We start from the raw sequence: 21,701 nt of genomic DNA on the forward strand, positions 1-21,701 counted from the left end.
GTTCCACACTGATTTAGTTGAATCATAAAATTAGTTATGGTTTTAAACTGATAACCACCAGCAGCAACATTTCTTGAACAGTGTCAACAGATTTATGCTATAAACTGTCCCCATAAGAAATCAAACTTAGTTCATTCCATCTTTCAACTTATACTCATTCTATTTTATTAACGCTGATTTGTGAATGGTTTTTGGCTTTGATAAATAATAACATTCGTAAAGAAAAAAATAGTTTGTTGCAATATATTTAAAACAAATGATTCCAGCAAAATGAATACGCTTACAATAAATCTATATTAGCAGCAGTAGTAGTATCCATGTCTCACTGTCGAGGAATACAGTTGAAAATAAAACTCAATTACGAAGATCAAAATCTTTTTCTTAGGTCAAATTTGATAAAGAATGGTATTTATGTCTGAGAGCAAGACAGCAGAGGATTCCTTATTCATTCCCGGCCGTCATACTATAATACGATTTGAAAAGTAAGACCTAGATTAAAACTTTAACCTAGGATAATTTCTGTAGTTTTATGACTGACTTATCGTAAAGTATTATGGTATTGGCTCATTTAGATCTAAATATAAAAATGCAACACTGATTTACCTAAATCATAAAATTAGCTAAGTTTTTGAATAAAGTTAATTACAAATATAATTATTTTAGGATTGAAAACTAAAAGGTGATTGCTAACCAGTAATAAGCATATAAACGAAAGGAGGAACTTACCAACTATTCTGAAGTTTGCATGCAGCGTACTGATATTGAGTGTGAACTCAGACAGGTTGGGGTGCTCAGTAAAACTCCGTACTCGACCTGAAAAAATATCCAGATATTGCTTCATTTACCATTATACAAACAGAGGTTATCTCTGAAAAGAAAACAATGCAAAGATTCATATTTATACAACAAAAAAAAAAAAACAATATTTAAAACAATACTTGGTAAACATTTACAGGAAAATCGTTTTCTTTCATTTTCCTTTGTTTAAAATGTCTTTTTCACATCAGATGCCGGCTGCATATTAATCATGGTGATACGAAGTTATCTTTTCCATTAAATTTTATCAGTTACATCGGTTTTGATTTGATATTCGTTGATGTCATCTTTGACTGAGTTATTCCAAGTCTTTCTTTCCCTGCCTTTTTCCACAGTTACCTTCAACTGAAATGTGTGTACGTCTATTTATCTAATCAGAGCTTCGTTCACCATGTCCATACTACCATATGCGGTTGCAATGCAGATTTGACTCCACTAATTCTTGTTTGCAATCGGAGTCTGAATGCATATAGTGTGAGGTGTGTGTAGAGCACTGAATCCAAGAAAGAAACCTGTGAGGATACGTTCTGAGGACGAATTCTCTGCGACTTACCTGAAAATATTGAAATCTTACAATTTATCATGCTTCATTGTTTGAAGTTTACCACTAATATACCTTTGTTTAAAAGACAATCATTAGTTACGTCACCGGTCACTTCAACATTGATTATCATGAGATGCTTTAAGAAACTCATACAATAACACATAAAAAAGGCTCTGTCCAACTTTTGACTGATACAGATTTGCTTATGGAAATAACATAGCACCATGAATACTCTTCATACTTACCTGTCGTATCTAAAATCTTATAGGAGCCAAGTTTAATTGGCTTTAGTTCTGTGTTTTATGCTATAATTCCAAGTAGAGCGTTTGGAAAATTAACTGGCTTAAAACTTTTCAGGTACTGGATTAGTGATTTCTTAAAAAAAAAAACAATATAAAGTACTAGGTCTTTATCACACTCTGACTGTCCAGTTAAGTACCAGTTCCCTACAAATTTCTTCTATACAACTTCTACACTGTGTCTTTTATCAATTTCATAAACTTCTACATTGTGTCTTTAATCCATTCTATACAACTTCTTCCTCTCTAATCCATCCTATATAACTTGTAAATTGTGTCTTTAATCCATCCAATACAATTTTTACACTGTGCCGCTTCTTTATTCGAATCCATTCTTTACAACTTTTACACTGTGTCTTTAATCCATTGCAAAAGTAATTTTATTAAATTTGCGGATGACATATACATCTCAAGAGGTGATAAAATGCATTATATCAAAAAAGTAAGAGGCCCTATAACATAGTGTTCATCAAATAATATGATTGAAATATAAAGAATTAGATAACTGATAATGTATTTTAGGAGGATTTGCACAAAATATGTTCAAATGTATGCCAATACGTGGAAGGCAGTGTAGAATGGATTACACGTTTGACATTTTTGAGAATCAAATCACATAGGATTGCTTGTGAATAACGATGACACCTGCTGTGAATACTTCAAAGGGACAAACAACATAGCGGCTCTACTTTTGGAGAATTCCAAGAGGAAATGATTTCTGTGTGATGCTATTGGTATCATTTTACTGATATTCCACTGAGATTATATGAAGCTATTGCATTTCTCTCTGGTATGCCAAATGCTTGGTGGCAGATAGGTAGTCTCAGTCAGAGTGTCATTAATACGTTTCAAAAATAAGTAGCTGTTCACCTGTCATCCTTGGGGGAAATTTCTAATTGGTGTTACCTCAAAAAAGACAGAAATCATACTCAGAGATCCTTTCCATTTGGGCAATCTCAGTTTTATCAACTATTATTTATTTGGTACTTTCGACTCATCAAATTAAATGAAAGAGTAGAAAGTAAACTTTCGGCAGCATCGTATCTCTTGCTTTCCTTATTATGTCATTTATGTCATTTCAGAAATGATGTTTCTGGTAAAGAGAGAAGAATCGCTGTTTTCTGGTTTGGAATCTGTCCAGTTAACACATAGTTTTTGACCATGAATTGATATTTTTAGCTCCTTATATTAAGTGATTTTTTAGCTCCTTATATTAAGTGTTTATAGTAATTTCCATAAAAACTAAATAAAAATAAACTGGCGTTTCTTTACTAGGGTATCATCTATATATATAAAAGGCAAAATGGGTGTGAGGGTTTTTGAATGTCCAAGAAGGCTTTTTTCACTTCTTGTGTCAGTTACTATTTTGGTTTCCAGTGTTTGTTTGTCTTTTTCGTATAAAAGCAAAACTGATCGAATCAAACAGCAGCGCCTCTTGGCCTTCATGGCCGGGACATCCAGAAGCTCTGATCAATGTGAGGGAAACCCTTCATATCAGACAGTTGCTATTCATTTGGACACTGCCAGGCACCTAGGCTAGTCTAATATATAAAAGGCAAAATGAGCGCGCACTTGTGTATGTCCACGAAAGGCTTTTTTCATCGGGGTTCTTGCGTCGGTTAGATTCAGGGAGAAGTTTTCTTATACTTCCTAGATCGTAATATCTAAGATTCGTAAATGGATATTGTCTCTATTTTTTTTTGATCGAGTTTTAAAAAATTCCCTCATTTTGAGTGTTTGTTTGTCTTTTTTGTATAAATAAAATGAAACTAATCAAAGTAAATGCAACTGCCTGGCCTGTAATTAGTCCTTTGTCAATGTAGTGGAAACCTTTCATACTGAGACAATTACAATTTATTTAGCTACTGCCAGAGTGCCCTCTTTTTGGGAGAGCTGGTTTTACCCCACATTAAAAACGACTTCTGTGGAAAGTTTAAAAGTTTTTAAAAGCAACGCTATTTTCGCAAATCAACTTTAGATTGACCAGTTAAATGTGAACGCTTTACACTTCCGGTCGTGTCATGGAATAGGGTAAGATGTAAGGTTTTCTTTCACTTGCTTTTCCGCCTTCACGTCATGGATTCGAGCTTGCCTGCCAACTACCACTTTTTTTTTCTTTTTCTTTTTGTATTCAACACACACTTCCAAATGGCCGAGCAACGCCGGACACCCCCACTAATCATTTATGAAGGACTAAAAGTCACTTGAAAATAAAGGTTAATAATTGTCACATGTCCGGTGAGACAGCACTGATGATTGGTAATTGTGGAAATCGTGCAGAATTTGATTATTTTATAGAACGGCTCAACAAGAACTTGCTTGCATTGAATATGAAAACGACCATGTTATAGTCAGCTGAGAAGCAGCTCCGCGTTATTTTGTCTCACTGATGGGCAATTCTAGGAAAGCATATTTGATCATGGAATTTCGATTTACTTTTAGACACAGAAAGGAAGAGTTTTTAAAATTGTTCTAATGCTGTGAACATTTATAAACGTATGATTATCCAAATTCACCATATGCAAAATCTTGTCATTCTTTTGGTTTTCGTTTCAATTCAAAACTTAAACTTTTGAGCACCTGCATCTCTAATGAGGATGTATATTTAATTTTAATTAATATATTTCTTTCGTTGAAACATATACACCTGTTGTACTGCGTGTTGTGCAACTGGTCTTGAGTAGAAGCAACCATCCACAGCCCAACTAGATGTTTGGCCTTATAGAAAAGTTTCTTTGCTTTTGTAAGGCAATCCTCTCAGATATTTGCGATTATTAGCTCTTGTGTAGCAATTATCCTCATTCAGCACTTTCTTCATAGTCACAAACCCCCATACCAATCTCTCACCAAAATCCGCATTGTTTTGCCTACATCTTGCCTCACCTTTTTTGCAGCTTCTAAACGAATTCTGCTCAGTGGATTTAAATGCTTGCTTGGATCTTTCCTGCTAACTATTGCTTGTACATCACCATCACAATTCACCATTTCACATCTCATGGCACTCAAGGTACTCAAAGAGCATTGAGTTGCAGCTAAGATTTCTGAATTTTTTTTAATCTAGCATGAATCATAATGATGCAGATCACTCTCTTCGAATATTCTATTGCTTTCCACTCGTCCATTGTCTTCAGCAATAGTGCATGGAAACAACTATTTGTTGCACTTCTTTATCTACTCAACGCTTAACAACAATGGATTAAACCATAGCCATCTAAATTGACTGTGTGTCTCTTTTTGAAGATGTTGTACGACATGATGTGGCATCAGTTGAGAATGCACTCAAAGACCATCACAGTTTAAAGGAACTTAATTTTGATGATGCACAGGATTTTGTGCAAATTGTAGGCAAGCCGCCTGTTGTTCTCCAACTGATTTTTACTGATGTTCTTCTAATCTGAGATCTTGTAACCCGATTTTATTTTTTGACAAATTTTGTTATACAGGCACAGTCAGAAAACCTACTATTATCCTTCTTGCTAGCCACTGCTTCAACATCTCCATTATAATTCTCCAACTAACATCTAACAGCCTTCAAGATATTGAAGTAGCATTGAGCTGCAACTAAGTAGAGTATTTTTTTTTAATCGGGCATGAAACATCATGATGCAAATCACTCTCTTCCAATGTTCCAGTCATCCATAACCTTCATCTTTCAAATTCGCCAATAGTAGACATAACAATATTTTACTTCTATTAAATATTTCAGATGGTTGTGAAATGAAAAAAATATTAAAAGATTATCAAATTTGTCATAAACATATATAGATGTATGTAAATGAATAAAGAGAAACTTGTAAAAATGAATCGAGACACAAATTCTGATATAATAACAGAATGTACTTTTCAGATTGTCAACCAGAAGTAAGTATATACGAAGGTACTTACGTAAGAGGGCACTTGAAGGAATGCTGACGGTGAGAACATTAGATCCGCTCATAGAACAATAGGCACACAATGCTGCAGTTGCCATGGCCACAATGGACAGTGCCACCATCACAGAAGTAGGCGGAAGTAATCTCCCAGGTCTTCGATTTCCTCCACTTCGCCGTTCACCAGACCCAGGATGAGACCCCGTCTCACCCCTGCTTTCTGCTGTCATGGTTACGACATTCTGTCTACTCCATGCTGGATCCCTTCTATTCAGGCTCTTCCCAATACTGTAGGTGTCGTCGGAGATTTGCGTTGGAATCACATAGGGGCCATCTACTGAACCTTCTTCATGGTCTTCATCCTGGAAGTAAAGAGAGATTTCATGACTTTTTGAAAAACGTGTTGAACTGTTTTACTGAACTCATAATCTAGAAATGCATTAGATGTGAAAAAATCGGATCAATTGTTAATTATGGATTGTGGAAGTCAGATTTTGTAAACTAAAAAAGTACATTAAAATGTAGATAAATTTATTAAACCATTAATGAAGACCCTGCATTTGTCTATCTGCAGCCGAAACTAAATTATTACTCATCATCATCTCCGTCGGTTTACATGACTTCTCCAGTTCTCTCGATCTCGCATGACAGTTTGCAGGTTCCAAACACTTTCCAATCCTGTGTCCTGTAGCAGCTTCTTCTACCACGGTTTAGGTGTCCATCTGTTGGTATCCAGAGAATTAGCTTGCTGGCTTCCTCTTCGCTGTGTCTCATGCAGTGATCGGCTACTCTCATCCTTCTCTGCTGTACTTTCAGTGATACTGGTGGTAGATCACCATAAAGCTGTTGGTTTGTTGCATGGTATAGTTATATCCATTATATCCATTAATAATAGATAGTAATAGTATAGTTTCGGTTTCAAATATAGCAGTAATAATTAACAAAAAAAAAAAAAATAATTATAACTGCTATATTTGAAACCGAAACTATACTATTACTATCTATTATTAATGGATATTTGGGATCGAACAGTCTGAAGCCGAAATTAAATCATGACTTCTACATTTGAAGCCGAAACTAAACTTCCATTATTTTTATTAATCTTCATATCTTACCTATAACTTACTTTTCTGTCATATAATATTTTTTTTCCGAAAATCTGTAAGTAGTTTCAGTATCAACATCAGATTAATACGAATACAGAATATGATAAAAAAGAATCATATAAAGAATCATATAAAAATATATTGATAATATGAATGTGAGTACAGGATGGAATGATAAAATTGTCGCCCTAAAAAAGACGACATGATTCCATTTCCGTTTGATGGAAACCGGTTTTCTTTTTTTGTTGCAGACCATCTACTAGTTGGCCAGTTGTGTACAAATCCCAAGAGTGATAGAAGCCTTCTATCATGTCTGAAAGTGAGGCAATGTTCAATGAGCGAGATCAGAGATGCACTACTGTACAACCCATGCTCTCTAACGATCCAAGTTATGACAACAGTATCATTGCCAGCACCCCCAAAATATATATCCGGACGGTTCAACGTTTGAGGACACAACTCAATGCATTGGACAACCCACATTTTTGGTTTTTGGTATGGTTTCAAGTGAGAGCCACATCATGTCACCTCACATCTACAAAATCGGCTTGACAGTCAACACCAAAGTGTACCTGGATGTGCTGAACAGTGCGGTGATCCTCTATTGCAATCAGATGGTCTATGGTAGACCCTAGATGTAGCAGCAGGATTCGGCACTTGCCCACATGTCCAAAGAGACCCAGGCTTAGCTTCAGATGGAGTGCTACGACTTTATACCCTTCTCTCGCTGGCCATCCTCCTCACCTGACTTGAAACTGTTGGACTACTTCGTTTGATCATATATTTAGAACATCACCAACATGACCTCCCACAACACCAAAGCCAGCTTGATCACCATCATCCATCAAGTATTCACCAAGCTCCCACCAGTGCTAGTGGAAAAGGCATGCTCTCAGTTCTGAACCCGTATCGAGGCGGTGATTGAAACTGAAGGCGGCTACATTGAACAGATGTCAGCTCTATTACATAATCAAGTTACTTGAATTGATTTTTTTCAATAAAAGTTTTAAAATAAAGCTGAAGTGTTGTTTTCTTTAGGGTGACAATTGTATTCTGTAAATATGAATTTGAAACAATATTAATCATATGACAATACTCTGTCTAGAAAAGCATTATCTTACAGTTAATATTGCATTAAAAGTTCTATATTCCCCAAGAGTACACTTACATTTTCATAACATACATTTTAGATAATAAAAATATTAAAATTGGTTTGTTTGTAATATTTATTACCAATGGAGAAAAGGCCAAAAGTATACTATTACTTCTAAGACTAATGTAAGATATTTCAATGATCAATTCAGATGATGGAGGTAGTGTGGTATCTGTTTTGTTGTTATAATATCATTCTCCAAGGCATTACTGCCTTCTGTTTTGTTGTCATGAGAGCATCCTTCCAGGCATTAACTTCTTCTTGGGGAATAGTGTAGTATATGTTTGTTCATCATGATGTCATCCTTCCAAGCAAGTAAAAATATGTGATTAGACGGAACATATATTAACGAATAAGTATAATGTAAAATGTTGCAATGTTTTCTGATACTTTTATTTGAAATTTAATTTGATAAGTGTAGTTTAAATAAGTAAATCATATTGCAGTCGTGATATTTTAATCAGAACGCTATTTCTGTCACACACACACACACACACACACACACACACACATATATATATATGACATCTTCATTCATTACGTGTCAACTATTCTCACTCCTCCCTTCTCCATTTCTATCTCTTAGGGAATTCATACCCCCTCTATATATTTATTGCCATACTTCCCCTCTTATCACCCTCTCTAGTTTTTACCCAAAAAAACATCTTCTTACGTCCCCTTCTCCAAATAAAATTTGATTTTTGTAATTAATTTTAAATTCATAAGATCTTTAACCTCGCTCCACTCCAGTCATAGCAAAGTATATCTCCTCTAAAATTGAAAATGGGCTTGAACCATTTTTAATTTCTGAATGTTTAATTTTTCTTGCTGGTGAGATCTATTATGAGCGAAATCTCCTAGTAAGATATGACTGTATTTATATACCCTGCTTCCCCAACTGTACTGACATGCAGAAGTTCAAGTGTTATGTGAACCGACATCTTGCTGCCCAACTCCCTACCTACATAGTACCCCTGTAGCTTATGTCTCTGATAGTAGCCCCCTACATCAAAGTGGCGATGTGCCTTGTTTGGGGTGAAAATGTAATAAAAAAAAATATATATATATAACTCAATGTGTATGTGTATATATGTGTGTGTATGTGTGATATTTGTGCGTTCATTCTTATCGAAAGAAAGATTAGCGAATCTACATAAAATTAAAAAGTGTACGCTTATATATTTACTGGGAGAAAACAATGAAAGTGTTTCTGAACCTCTCCGTGTATCTCTAAAGAAGACTGTGAGAGCCTAACTCCCTCACAACTTTAAAGATATCATATTTTTAGGAACTTTAAATTATTTGCATTAGATTTTCTGGATAAAAATCCGCCTTAAAACTTCAGATACCTGCGATTGCAATCAAAGTATATTAGACACTAATTCAGAGAGTTTTCCAACATTTCAGTTTTTGCAGTTATATTAAAAAGCGAATCGGGATAACGAGGTCAGTACAAACAAAGGGGGTAATACGGTGTTGTGAGCATAGTGTAAAGTGCACAGTAGTGATCCTCGTTTGACCCGAGCAACGTTGGGTTTTCCCACTAGTATTCTATATTCACATCAACTAAAACACATAAAACAACTGAAACCTTTTTGCTTCAAGGGTGTAGAAGACTTTCTTTGCAACAGAATTTTCATAATTCGTAAAGAAAATATAATTAAAACAAAAGAAGCAGGTGTTACTTTCAATTACAAAAACATTTAGATTATTGGCATCGGACATTTTTAGTAATTTGCAATTAATATAGTATTTCCTTTGTAGGAATCATTGTTTTCAGCAAATGCGATATATATATATATATATATATATATATATATATATATATATATATAACTACTTCATTTACTCACATAAACCTAATATACGAAAGTATAGATTTATGCGTAAACTTTAAGTATTTACTTCAAAAATGCTCAATACGTAGGTAGAGCTAGTTAGTAATTTATAAAATATATATGGCGATTAAGCTACACTGAATATTCTGCGCTTATATATATATATATATATATATATATATATTATATATATATATATATATATATATATATATATATATATATATATATATATATATATATATATATATATATATATATATATATATATATAAAATAGAAAATAGCCGTCACATGGCGAGTAAAATTAATTCCTAGAACAGAAGACTTTTGCATTACTTTTCGGTCTCTTTATGAAATCAACATATGATTTCTACTAAACCTTATGTTTAGAATTCTCATTTCAATTTTAATCATAATCTATTTCACGGTTTTCATTACAGAAACTGTCTAAAATTTTAGGTTCAAGCTCACAAAGCTTTTAAAAAATAAATTGAAAACCCGGGGTAAGATCAAATTCAATGTAAATCTGAAAATTTTGAATTATTAACTGGGAGAGATTGTACTCTAATGACCCTTTCAAATATCTCAAATAAAGTGAAATTAACTGGGAGAGATTGTACTCTAATGACCTTTTCAAATATCTCAAATAAAGTGAAATTAACTGGGAGAGATTGTACTCTAATGACCCTTTCAAATATCTCAAATAAAGTGAAATTAACTGGGAGAGATTGTACTCTAATGACCTTTTCAAATATCTCAAATAAAGTGAAATTAACTGGGAGAGATTGTACTCTAATGACCCTTTCAAATATCTCAAATAAAGTGAAATTAACTGGGAGAGATTGTACTCTAATGACCTTTTCAAATATCTCAAATAAAGTGAAATTAACTGGGAGAGATTGTACTCTAATGACCTTTTCAAATATCTCAAATAAAGTGAAATTAACTGGGAGAGATTGTACTCTAATGACCCTTTCAAATATCTCAAATAAAGTGAAATTAACTGGGAGAGATTGTACTCTAATGACCCTTTCAAATATCTCAAATAAAGTGAAATTAACTGGGAGAGATTGTACTCTAATGACCTTTCAAATATCTCAAATAAAGTGAAACTTGGCAAGTAGTTATTAGACTATATCTAGAATACCAGAGTTCTATTTTTTAAAGTTAAATTCATTTTTTACGGTATTTTTGTTTATTAAATTTTTAGTTGGAAGCACAGAATACTTTTAAAAACACTTTCTCCTCATGAGTTTCTAAATAATAATGTTATTATTTCAGTACACTCCGTATTCTGTATTAGTAATCGAATATCTAATGAATAAATTTCACAAAGATCAGCTTTCTTCTTTTTACCTTTTTGCATAAAACTAAATCAAACTAAATATAGTCAACACTATGATCCTTATGCCAAGCAGCTGCGTTCCAGATTTTATAGTGACCAGTTAATTAGGAAAGAATCTTGTACACATACATATATAAAGATATACAGATATCTATCTTATATAGATAACGATATATATAGCTGAAAGAGAAATGTTTCTTAGAGAATCAAGAAAATTGGATTGACTCATTTCTTTGACTTTCTATTTGAAAAATTATAACTTTATTTTTATCTCTTTGCCATCAAGAACTTACCTGAAGCAACACAAACAATTAGATCTATTCTTTTTTCACTGGTTTGTTTTAGACTAACAAAAGCGAAAAAAAAAAAAAAAAAAAGCATCAACAATTTTATTCACCAATTTAGCCAGAACTTTCTCAATTATCTCCCTTTCTGTTTTAACTTTTCCGTTTGAAGTAAAACCTAAGAATAAAATAATGAAACCAATTTTTTTTTATTATCGTTGACTGCTTTCTTCGCGTGTTTCTACTTTCACTATCTGAAAAATGTTGGAATTTCAGTTTTAAGTGGTAAACTAAAAATAACTAATATGTAGTAGTAGTAGTAATAGTAATAATAGTAATAATAATAATAATAATAATAATAATAATAATAACAATTATTATCATTATTATTATTATTACTACTACTACTACTATATTATTATAATTTTAGTAAAATTATTATTATAATTTTAATAAAATTGGGTGTTTGTCCAGAATAGACCCCATGAAAAAAAGAAATATCTGTATGATATACATACTTTTCATTCACCAACACCTATGGAAATAAATCAAGTATTTTTAAATAAGAAAACCAAATTTCATAGCTGAACTACTCGCGACGATCTAGCGATGCCATCTTGAAAATATTCTGAAGGAACAAAGGAGATAATTCCAAATTGCGATGCTAGAAAGCCATTCTAACATGGACAAGGGAGTGACATTGGAAAAACTCAAACTTGCTTAAAAAAGTGCATCAGCTTGTCTAGCCCTACTGATGAGTCTCTAGATGACTATATATATATATATATATATATATATATATATATATATATATATATATATATATATATATATACAGTGATGATCATATTTATTGGCACGGTAAAATAAAAGTTAAATTTTGTCTAATAAATTCTAAAAAAGGGATTAAATTAAAGAAAATAACAAAGTATATTATGTATTTTTAACTGGCCTTTCCGATGCAGCAATCGGATTTTAGAAAAAATAAATAACAAAGGAACAACAAACATAATTGCAAAAAACCCTTGTTCAAAATTATTGGCACGGCTTTGTTTTTCTTTTAGTATCAGTATAATATCAATCAATTTCCGGTTTACGCGCTTTCTGAACTTTTTTATAGCCATATTATGCTTGTTTAACGCTAATTCAGTGAATAATTTTTTTCAGATAATTTTTAGATAGCGATTTATTTAAACTATTATAAGTGACTAAATTATAATTTTCAATCGCCATGGTTAAAACTAAGGAACACAGCGAAGACGTCAGGAAGCTTGTTGTAGCATGCCATACCAATGGTCAGGGCTATGATAAGATTTCAAGAAGCTAAACCTTCCCAAATCCACTGTTAGAGCCATAATAAACAAGTTCAAATCGCAAGACCACGTTATGAGTTTAGAGGGTAGAGGGAGAAAAAGGATTCTTTCCCCAAGAGATGAACGGAAAATTGTTCGACAAGTAAAACAAAACCCAAGGATCTCTGTTGGGGAGATTGTTGATGAACAGAGCACCTCTGGAGTGAATATATCTCGACATACAGTTGGTAGAGTTTTGAAGAGAGCTGGTTTAAAAGCATGTCGTCCGAGAAAGACTCCCTTATTGAAGCCTATGCACCTGAAAGCAAGGCTAGCCTTTGCAAAACGTCATATTGATAAAGATGTTGCATTCTGGAAACGTGTTCTATGGACTGACGAAACGAAAATAGAGTTATTTGGCCATAATAAAGTGTCTTATATTTACAGAAAATCTGGCGAAGCTTTCCTGCCTAAGAACACCATACCCACAGTGAAGCACCGTGGAGGCAGTTTGATGTTTTGGGGATCCTTTGCTGCCTCTGGACCAGGGCGACTTGTTAAGGTCACAGGTAGCATAAAAAAGGAAGATTATGTTAAAATATTGGATGAAAATCTGAAAGACTCTGCTAAAGAGCTCTCACTTGGTCGTCGTTGGTGGTTCATGCAAGATAATGACCCAAAGCATTCGGCTAAACTGACTAAGAAATGGCTTGAGGACAATCATATTAATGTTTTGGAGTGGCCATCACAAAGCCCAGACCTTAATCCAATTGAAAATTTATGGAGAACATTAAAATTGAGGGTAATGCAAAGGAAGCCCAAGAATCTTATTCAATTGGAGGATTATTGTCAGGAAGAGTGGGCTAAAATTACTACTGAAGAGTGCAACAACTTGGTTGTAAACTATGAAAAGCAACTGAGGAAGGTAATCAAGGCCAAGGGCTATACAATTGATTATTAAATGAATCGTGCCAATAATTTTGAACAAGGGTTTTTTGCAATTATGTTTGTTGTTCCTTTGTTATTTATTTTTTCTAAAATCCGATTGCTGCATCGGAAAGGCCAGTTAAAAATACATAATATACTTTGTTATTTTCTTTAATTTAATCCCTTTTTTAGAATTTATTAGACAAAATTTAACTTTTATTTTACCGTGCCAATAAATATGATCATCACTGTATATATATATATATAGTATGTTTATTTATACGCATTTTGTTGGGCACATATAAGCATACATGTTTCTGTTGCACCTTATTTAGAGAGACAACTTTATCAGGTCTTATTTTAAAACCAAAATGAGATTTAAAAAGTAGTAAGATGATTGACAATTTATAATTAAAATTAAAAATCGATTTCATAAGGAAGAACAAACAAAATCCTTATGAAATCGATTTTTAATTTTTAATTTTTATTATAAATTATCAATCATTTTACTTAATATTAAAATAGCTCTAAGATATATATGCCTATCGAGCTTATTATATATCTACATTACAATGAGCACTGTTTTCTTTTCTTTTATTTTAATTGTATTATTGACTGCACTAATACATTAAAATATACTCTGCTTTTTAGACTCTTGTTCTAATCCCCAAAGTATATATATATATATATATATATATATATATATATATATATATATATATATATATATAGGTATTTAATAATTATTATATTATAGTAAATAATAATGTCAGCCCATTAAGAAACTTGTTTCTTATCGTTCAGCACTTTCAGTTGTAATAAAGTCGGTCCACTGAGCTCATACGCGCAGATCGTCATATAATGATTAGATCACTCTCTGACTTACGTTAAAAGCATTTAATAAGAATAAATGTTTAATTTCAACTGGATCTCCAGCGGTTAACGGTAGCAGAATGGTTTAGGTCTATGCTAATGAAGCCAGACATGACTTCGATTGCAGGGGTTCGAATCTCTCGACTGGCGTTAATCGTGACACCCTGCACTGATTATTCCTGAAAGAATGAAACACTAGTGTCTGTAGGTATTTAATAATTATTATAGTAAATAACAATAACAATAATAATAATAATAATAATAATATATATATATATATATATATATATATATATATATATATAAATATATATCACTCAACAAACATTGCTTATTTCATAATTGCACTGTAATGTAAACTTGTTTATTTCATAATTGCACTGTAATGCATAACGTATGTTATAACATACGTTATGCATTACAGTGCAATTATGAAATAAACAAGTATTTACTTGTTTAGAATTTATATTTCGGAGTTAGACTCCTTCGTAAGAATTATATATATATATATATATATATATATATATATATATGTGTGTGTGTGTGTGTGTGTGTGTGTGTGTGTGTGTGTGTGTTTGTGTGGTTATATATATATTTGTTTTTTGTCCTCGCCATGATGAATTGAAGAGAGAAAAATGTTGATAAAGAATCCGTGTTCTGTTATCTACGGCGTTGTTTTTGAAATACCGGAAGAATGCGTTTGGCAACGCGATTTTAAAGTCTGGGTAGTGTTTTCCGTGATAAAAGCGTTGATTGAATTTGAATTTCAAAATGAAATACGTAAAAAATACGTTTGAAAGCCGAATTACAACGCAATTATGAAATAAACAAGTATTTTAAGTAAATAAACAAGTATTTAAAATAATTAAATTTTTCACTCTTTTTTTTCAATCTATGATTCTATCACGGAAAACACTACTCTGGCATTGTAATGTATATTTTTTGATAAAAAATTTATATATTTATTTATTTATTTATTATATATATCTCCACTTATATATAAACTAACCTGAGTGCTTGGGTTTGCCCTGGTGTTTGGAGGTGTGTGTTAAGCAAAAAAAACAAAAAAAAAAGAAAAAAAACGTGGTAGTAGGCAGGCAGGCTCGGACCCCTACCACGAAAGTGGAAAAGAATGTGAAACCCCCCCCCCCCAAAAAAAAAAACGTTACGTTTTTGCTGTTGTGTCCATCGCCAAACCAGAAGTGGTGAGGGTTTAAATTAAAGCTAGCCAATGGACAAGAGGGGATGACTTTCGAAAATATCTGCAAAAACGCGATCCTTCCTTGTAGCTGAGGGTGAAGGGATTAATGTTTTTAGTTTTGCAGTTGAGGATGAATGAATTAATGTTTTTAGCCAATATTTGGATATTTGTCGTCTGAGGGATCGAGCTTCAATACGATATCGATCTCGTGAAAATCCGTTAATTCTGTCGAAAGTTTTAGGCAGACGTACATACATACATACATACATACATACATACATACATTTAAACAGACAGGTGAGATTTATAGAAGGAACTTTGAGTATATGTGTGTGTATGTGTGTGTGTGTATGTGCGTGTGTGTGTCTGTATTCTTTGTATGGACTGAAACGGCTGGACCGCTTTTGTTGAAATTTCACACAAACGTACTTGGTGCGTCTTGGAGTATTCTTAAGTAGGTTATGTATCAGAATGCCTCTAATTTATATCGAAAATTGATAATTGAAAAACTCCAATTAAAGAAAGAAATCTTCTTTTGAGAAAGATTAACACCTTATACAGCCTAACAGCACAATTGCATTCAAGAAGTTTTATCACTGCACAAGTAGAAATGCCTAGCATATAAAATCAGCAATATATTCTTTAATAAAGCAGGAGTATATTTGAAATAAATGTTTTTTTGTTTAGAGTACAATTGAAACATAATACTAGGCTTTTGTATCTTGAACTTAAATTCAAGCCATAATGTAAACATGCGTTTATAAAACAAACAGTAGGTTTTTTGATAAGACAGAAGCACGTTCCAAATGAATGTTTCTGTTTAGAGCTCAACTGAACCATGATACTTGACTTTTGCATTTTAAACTTTAATTCAAGCCATCGTATAAAAATAATTTAATAAATCAACAGTAATGTAGACTACAATGTATTGTGGACTAATTCACTGCAGGGAGGCATCTGAAGCTTCTTCCCGGTACACCATGATAGATCTCTGAGGAGAGCGAACTATCTAATGATTTGATTGAAAATAGGCGATTTCACTGATCTGGATAACAATAAAAGTATGAGAGGGTGCAAGATTGGTCGATCCCCATTCAATCCCGGGCAACGTCGAATTTCTCTGCTAGTATATATATATATATATATATATATATATATATATATATATATATATATATATATATATATATATTAAAATAAAGTCGTGTTTCTGTCTGATTGTTCATCATTTAATTAATATGTACAGAAGGTACACTGTTTCAGAAATTAATTTTCATAGTGAAACGGTCTTATATTCAACATGATTTCTATATATGCTATTTGTTCAAAAGAAATCTACATTCAATTAGTAACCTCATTTGCATATCATCTTAAAGAAAATCTATATTAATAATTAGCTTGATGTTATTAATTGTTTGTTGTAATAGAATAGTTTTATTGATGTTATTAATTGTTTGTTGTAATAGAATAGTTTTATTTAGAATAGTATTATTTAAAGTTCATTTAGTTAATTTATTTTTTATTTAATTTATATTTAATTTAATATATTTTCAATTAATTATAGCTGACAATAGTTGCATTTAAAACTGGAAGTAAACTTACTTATTTAATCTGTGAGAGTTAATTCTCCTTTATGCCAATGAGAGTTACTTCTTGTTTGATTTTCATCGACCAAGATGGATGTGTTTTATGCTTCATTAAATCTGACATGTGGTCGCTTTTCATAACAAGGTAGGATATTCGGTGCATCTTAAATAGTATGTGACGAATCCCTCTGACTGACAATATGTTTTGACCGAGCAACGCCAGATACATAGAGTTTATATATATATATATATATATATATATATATATATATATATATATATATATACATATACATATATATAAAGATATACATATATATATATAAAGATATACATATATCAAACTTGCTTAAAAAAGTGCATCAGCTTGTCTAGCCCTACTGATATATATACTCTGCTCTTTAGACTCTTGTTCTAATCCCCAAAGTATATATATATATATATATATAGGTATTTAATAATTATAAATAATTATATGTATATCTTTATATAAGGATATACATATATATATATATATAATTATAAATATATATCTAAAGATATACATAAATATATATATATATAAATATATATATATAAATATATATATATATATAAATATATATATATAAATATATATATATAAAGATATACATATATATATAATTATAAATAATTATATGTATATCTTTATATAAAGATATATATATATATATAAAGATATACATATATATATATAAAGATATACATATATATATATATATATAAAGATATACATATATATATATACATAAAGATATACACATATATATATATACATAAAGATATACATACATACATATATATATATATATATATATATATATATATATATATATATATATATATATATATATATATATATATTGAATTATTCTATATCCTATTATAAAGCCCTACATAAACAAGGAGGCAACAAACTCTTAGCTGAGCGTACCGTGGGCGTCTGGAAATGTTGAAGTTCAAAAATATTGCCTAACTGCTAAACTCCGAAAGTGAAATAACAAAATTCACTGTAATCTAATTATAAACTACTTGGCCTAAATATATTTAACACCTGCTTCAATATAAATATTAAGTTGTCTCTTAATGACCTCCCGAAACAAAAGTGTCAATATTAGGACAAAGAATGCAAACTAAATTAAATATTTCTCATCAGATGTCACTTCTATTCCTAATCTAATTTCAAGAAATGGGAGAACTACTAATAAATTCTTACTTTCTATTTCTACACAATATATTATACAATTTAATATATATATAAAGCAAAGTCAGCTTTTTTCTGTCCCATAATTAACAACTGCTTTTTAAATAACAAGCTTCATGATAAAATCTGTTGCATCGATCATATAAAGAAAAATATTGGTAGACATGGTTAAACAGAAAAATGTTATTTTCAATCAATTTCAGCTAATTTTATATTTAATCCTGATCAATATTTTATCATTAGTCATAAATAAGAAAGGCGGATAAATTCTTACTCTCATAGTCCGAAGTGATAATACTGTGACCCAAATCACTTGATACTAATTAATAGCAAATAATGTTTTGGAGCTCAACCACAGACTTAATTTGTCCTTTTCACGTTCTTTCTTTCTTTCGTCCTCTTGACTTGGATGGAAGGAGAGAGAAAGCAAAAGTAAGTAGAGAGCATGCTTTCTGTTGAAATTATTTTGGAGAAGAAAATTATTGTTATTGTTGTTGACTTTGCAGAACATGATTGTGTTTTGCAAAGCAAATGAAAAAAAACATCAATGTTTGGTGTATTTTAGGTCAGTAAGCCATTATCTTCAGACTGCCTGATCTAGTCGCATTAGACAGAAATGATAGTCTGGTATTAGAACATATACTTTACTCTGATCTTTAAAAGAAAAATGATACTTTTATTAGTTAGTATATATCTCTGAAGTAAAATTTGGGACACTATGAAAAGAAGCTGAATAAAAAATTCAATTAAATTTTTAACGAAAATAATGTCACAGAAAAGCGCTTGTGGAAAAAAGCATGTCACATGAAAGCGCTTGTGAAGGGTGCTTGTAATATGACCTCAAAGTTTCAGAAAAATAACTAAAAACGAAACGTGAAAAAATAAATTGTTTTGTACTAAGAAAATTAGGTTATTATGAAGATTATACTATGGTAAAAGCTTAATTTTGTTACTTGATAAACGTGAGAAGAAAAAATATTTAAAAAAATAAATTTATTATTTTGAAAAACTAATGGGGCTAGATGAAAAAAATTTTTTAAAAGTGCTGCTAAGGTTGTCATGAGTATAAAAAAAAAACACTGTTCTTTACAAGTGAGTGAAATAAAGTTTGTAGGATCTCATCAATGTAGATAATGGGAAGAAAGACGCATAATGTTGCTTCATGGGTTGACATCTGCTGACCTCTCAATTGCTCTGTGACTGATTTAATTTCCTGATAAAATCATGATGAACATTAATGGCTTTTGTACTCAACCTCTTAAGTTTATACACGTTCTCTTCATGGAAATAAGTAGATTGCACAATTCACAAATCGGAAAGGAGATTAGGTTGAGTGCGAGGTTGAATAATACTAAATCTTTACTCTGTAATAAAGATCATTGTGTATTTAGCATATAAAGTCAAAGGTGACTTTGTAGCTGGGTTTGAATCTCCTGAGCAGAAGGGATTGTTATTTCCTGCACTGATGATTTCGAAAGCATGGAACAGTCAGTAAGTATAAAAATAATAATTATTATTTGTAAGTTTAGCCCTTTAAGAATATTAAAGCTGAACACTGTCTGCGAAATAAAAACAAAAAAGCACTCAACTAGCTTTTATGTAACGTTCACGATTTCTGCTTGTTTGAACCCTTTAGAGTGTTTACCGTAGTATCCATATTTGGCATTTATGGGTGATAAATTTCCCTTAAGTCTCATGGCAATTATTAGTGACCCGGAGGTAACGTCTTAGCTAATGGAATTAAAGGTGACTTTATAGCTGGGTTCAGATCTCCTGATCACTAGAAATTATCACTTCTTGCATTAGAAAGCATGAACCACTAATGTCTGTAGTTTTCAAAACAATAATTATTATTTATAATTATATATATATATATATATATATATATATATATATATATATATATATATATATATATATTAGTATTGGGAGGATTAATCGGAATCAGTATCGGAATCAGAGAAATCGATACCTATTTCCTATGCTAAAACGATTTTTAAAATTTTTTTTATTTGATTTTGCTAAAACCAAACTCTTCCATTGCTGGTAATAATGATACAATAATAAATATTTATTGATTTTAAATTACCAATAAAGCTAAGATCGATAGATCATCCTCCACAAGTATATTTTTACGTTTACGAAAATATCTGCATATATAACATTTTCAGGAGAAATAACAATCTTATAGTTAAATAATTAGAGATTTATAAAGAATCGGAATCAGTAATTGAATCGAAATCGGGAATTTAGCACAGAATCGGTAATTGTATCGAAACCGAGAAAAATATTGGAATCAGCCCATCACTAATATATATATATATATATATATATATATATATATATATATATATATATATATATATATATATATATTTACCAGTGGTGAAAAAACCGGACTAGAGTGCTCAATGTGTAGTCAGAGCAGTATATATAAATTTATTACTGTGAGTCCAGAATGAGTTTACATATTGTTTCAGCTAGAGGAAGATCCTCAAAGAGAGGAAATATCCAAATAGCATCATCAGAATTCATACATGGAGTCCATCTATGAATTCTTTCGATGCTAGTTGGATATTTCCTCTCTTTGAGGATCTTCCTCTAGCTGAAACAATATGTAAACTCATTCTGGACTCACAGTAATAAATTTCCTATATATATATGTGTGTGTGTGTGTGTGTGTGTGTGTGTGTGTGTGTGTGTGTGTGTGTGTGTGTGTGTGTGTGTGTGTGTGTGTGTGTTTCGCTTCATTAAACTTCAGTCGAAATTTTCAACAATTAAAAAGCCACCTCCTAAGGACTAACACTTGCTCTCTGTATGCGATACATAGATATTCAAATATTCCATTAAATCTCCTTTACGTCTCATATGTTGGGTTCGTTAAAAAATTAAGAACATTACTTTTCTCTCCCCAATTGATCGGTTAACTATGTTATAGCATGTCTTGCTTGTGATCACTTGGTCCTACTGCATTGCAGGACAAGAATACATCTAATCTTATTGCTGCTATTATGAACAACATCACTTGAAGAATGTGCACCATTAATTGTATAAGCCACTGTTAGTTAAACATAACGAGGAGATCTTATTTGGGCCACGAATACTATATGATTTAGAATATTTATTCCAATTAAAACAAAAGGAAAAAATATCTGCTCGTCTATGTCGGGTTCCATTTAGTCTTTGTTCATATTAGAGGCTGAAGAGAGTCCAACATAGATGACTAAATATTAGTCCACTTGAAATTGATGTTGTTCTGATCTTCTGTAATCTATATATAAATGAATATTACGCTCTTATTTTTGAAATTTCTTAATCGAACAATTTGCTGGGGTTCTCT

General features: G+C 31.5%; 1 protein-coding gene across 3 annotated transcripts in view; it reads right to left on the reverse strand.

Moving 5' to 3' along the window:
* Positions 1-21,701, reverse strand: part of LOC145297661 (uncharacterized) — a 996,083-nt gene that overhangs the window by 118,734 nt on the left and 855,648 nt on the right. For all 3 annotated transcript variants that reach the window (XM_080143831.1, XM_080143830.1, XM_080143833.1), the window contains exons 4-5: positions 5,545-5,890; positions 727-813 (exon numbers count right to left, since the gene is read on the reverse strand). In XM_080143831.1, coding sequence (XP_079999957.1) covers positions 727-813; positions 5,545-5,758 — 301 coding nt within the window. In that variant the 5' untranslated portion in view covers positions 5,759-5,890. The remainder of the gene's footprint in view (positions 1-726; positions 814-5,544; positions 5,891-21,701) is intronic.

This window comes from Euprymna scolopes, chromosome 18 (assembly GCF_053919585.1).
Source record: "Euprymna scolopes isolate OS-2025 chromosome 18, ASM5391958v1, whole genome shotgun sequence".
NCBI lineage: Eukaryota > Metazoa > Mollusca > Cephalopoda > Sepiida > Sepiolidae > Euprymna > Euprymna scolopes.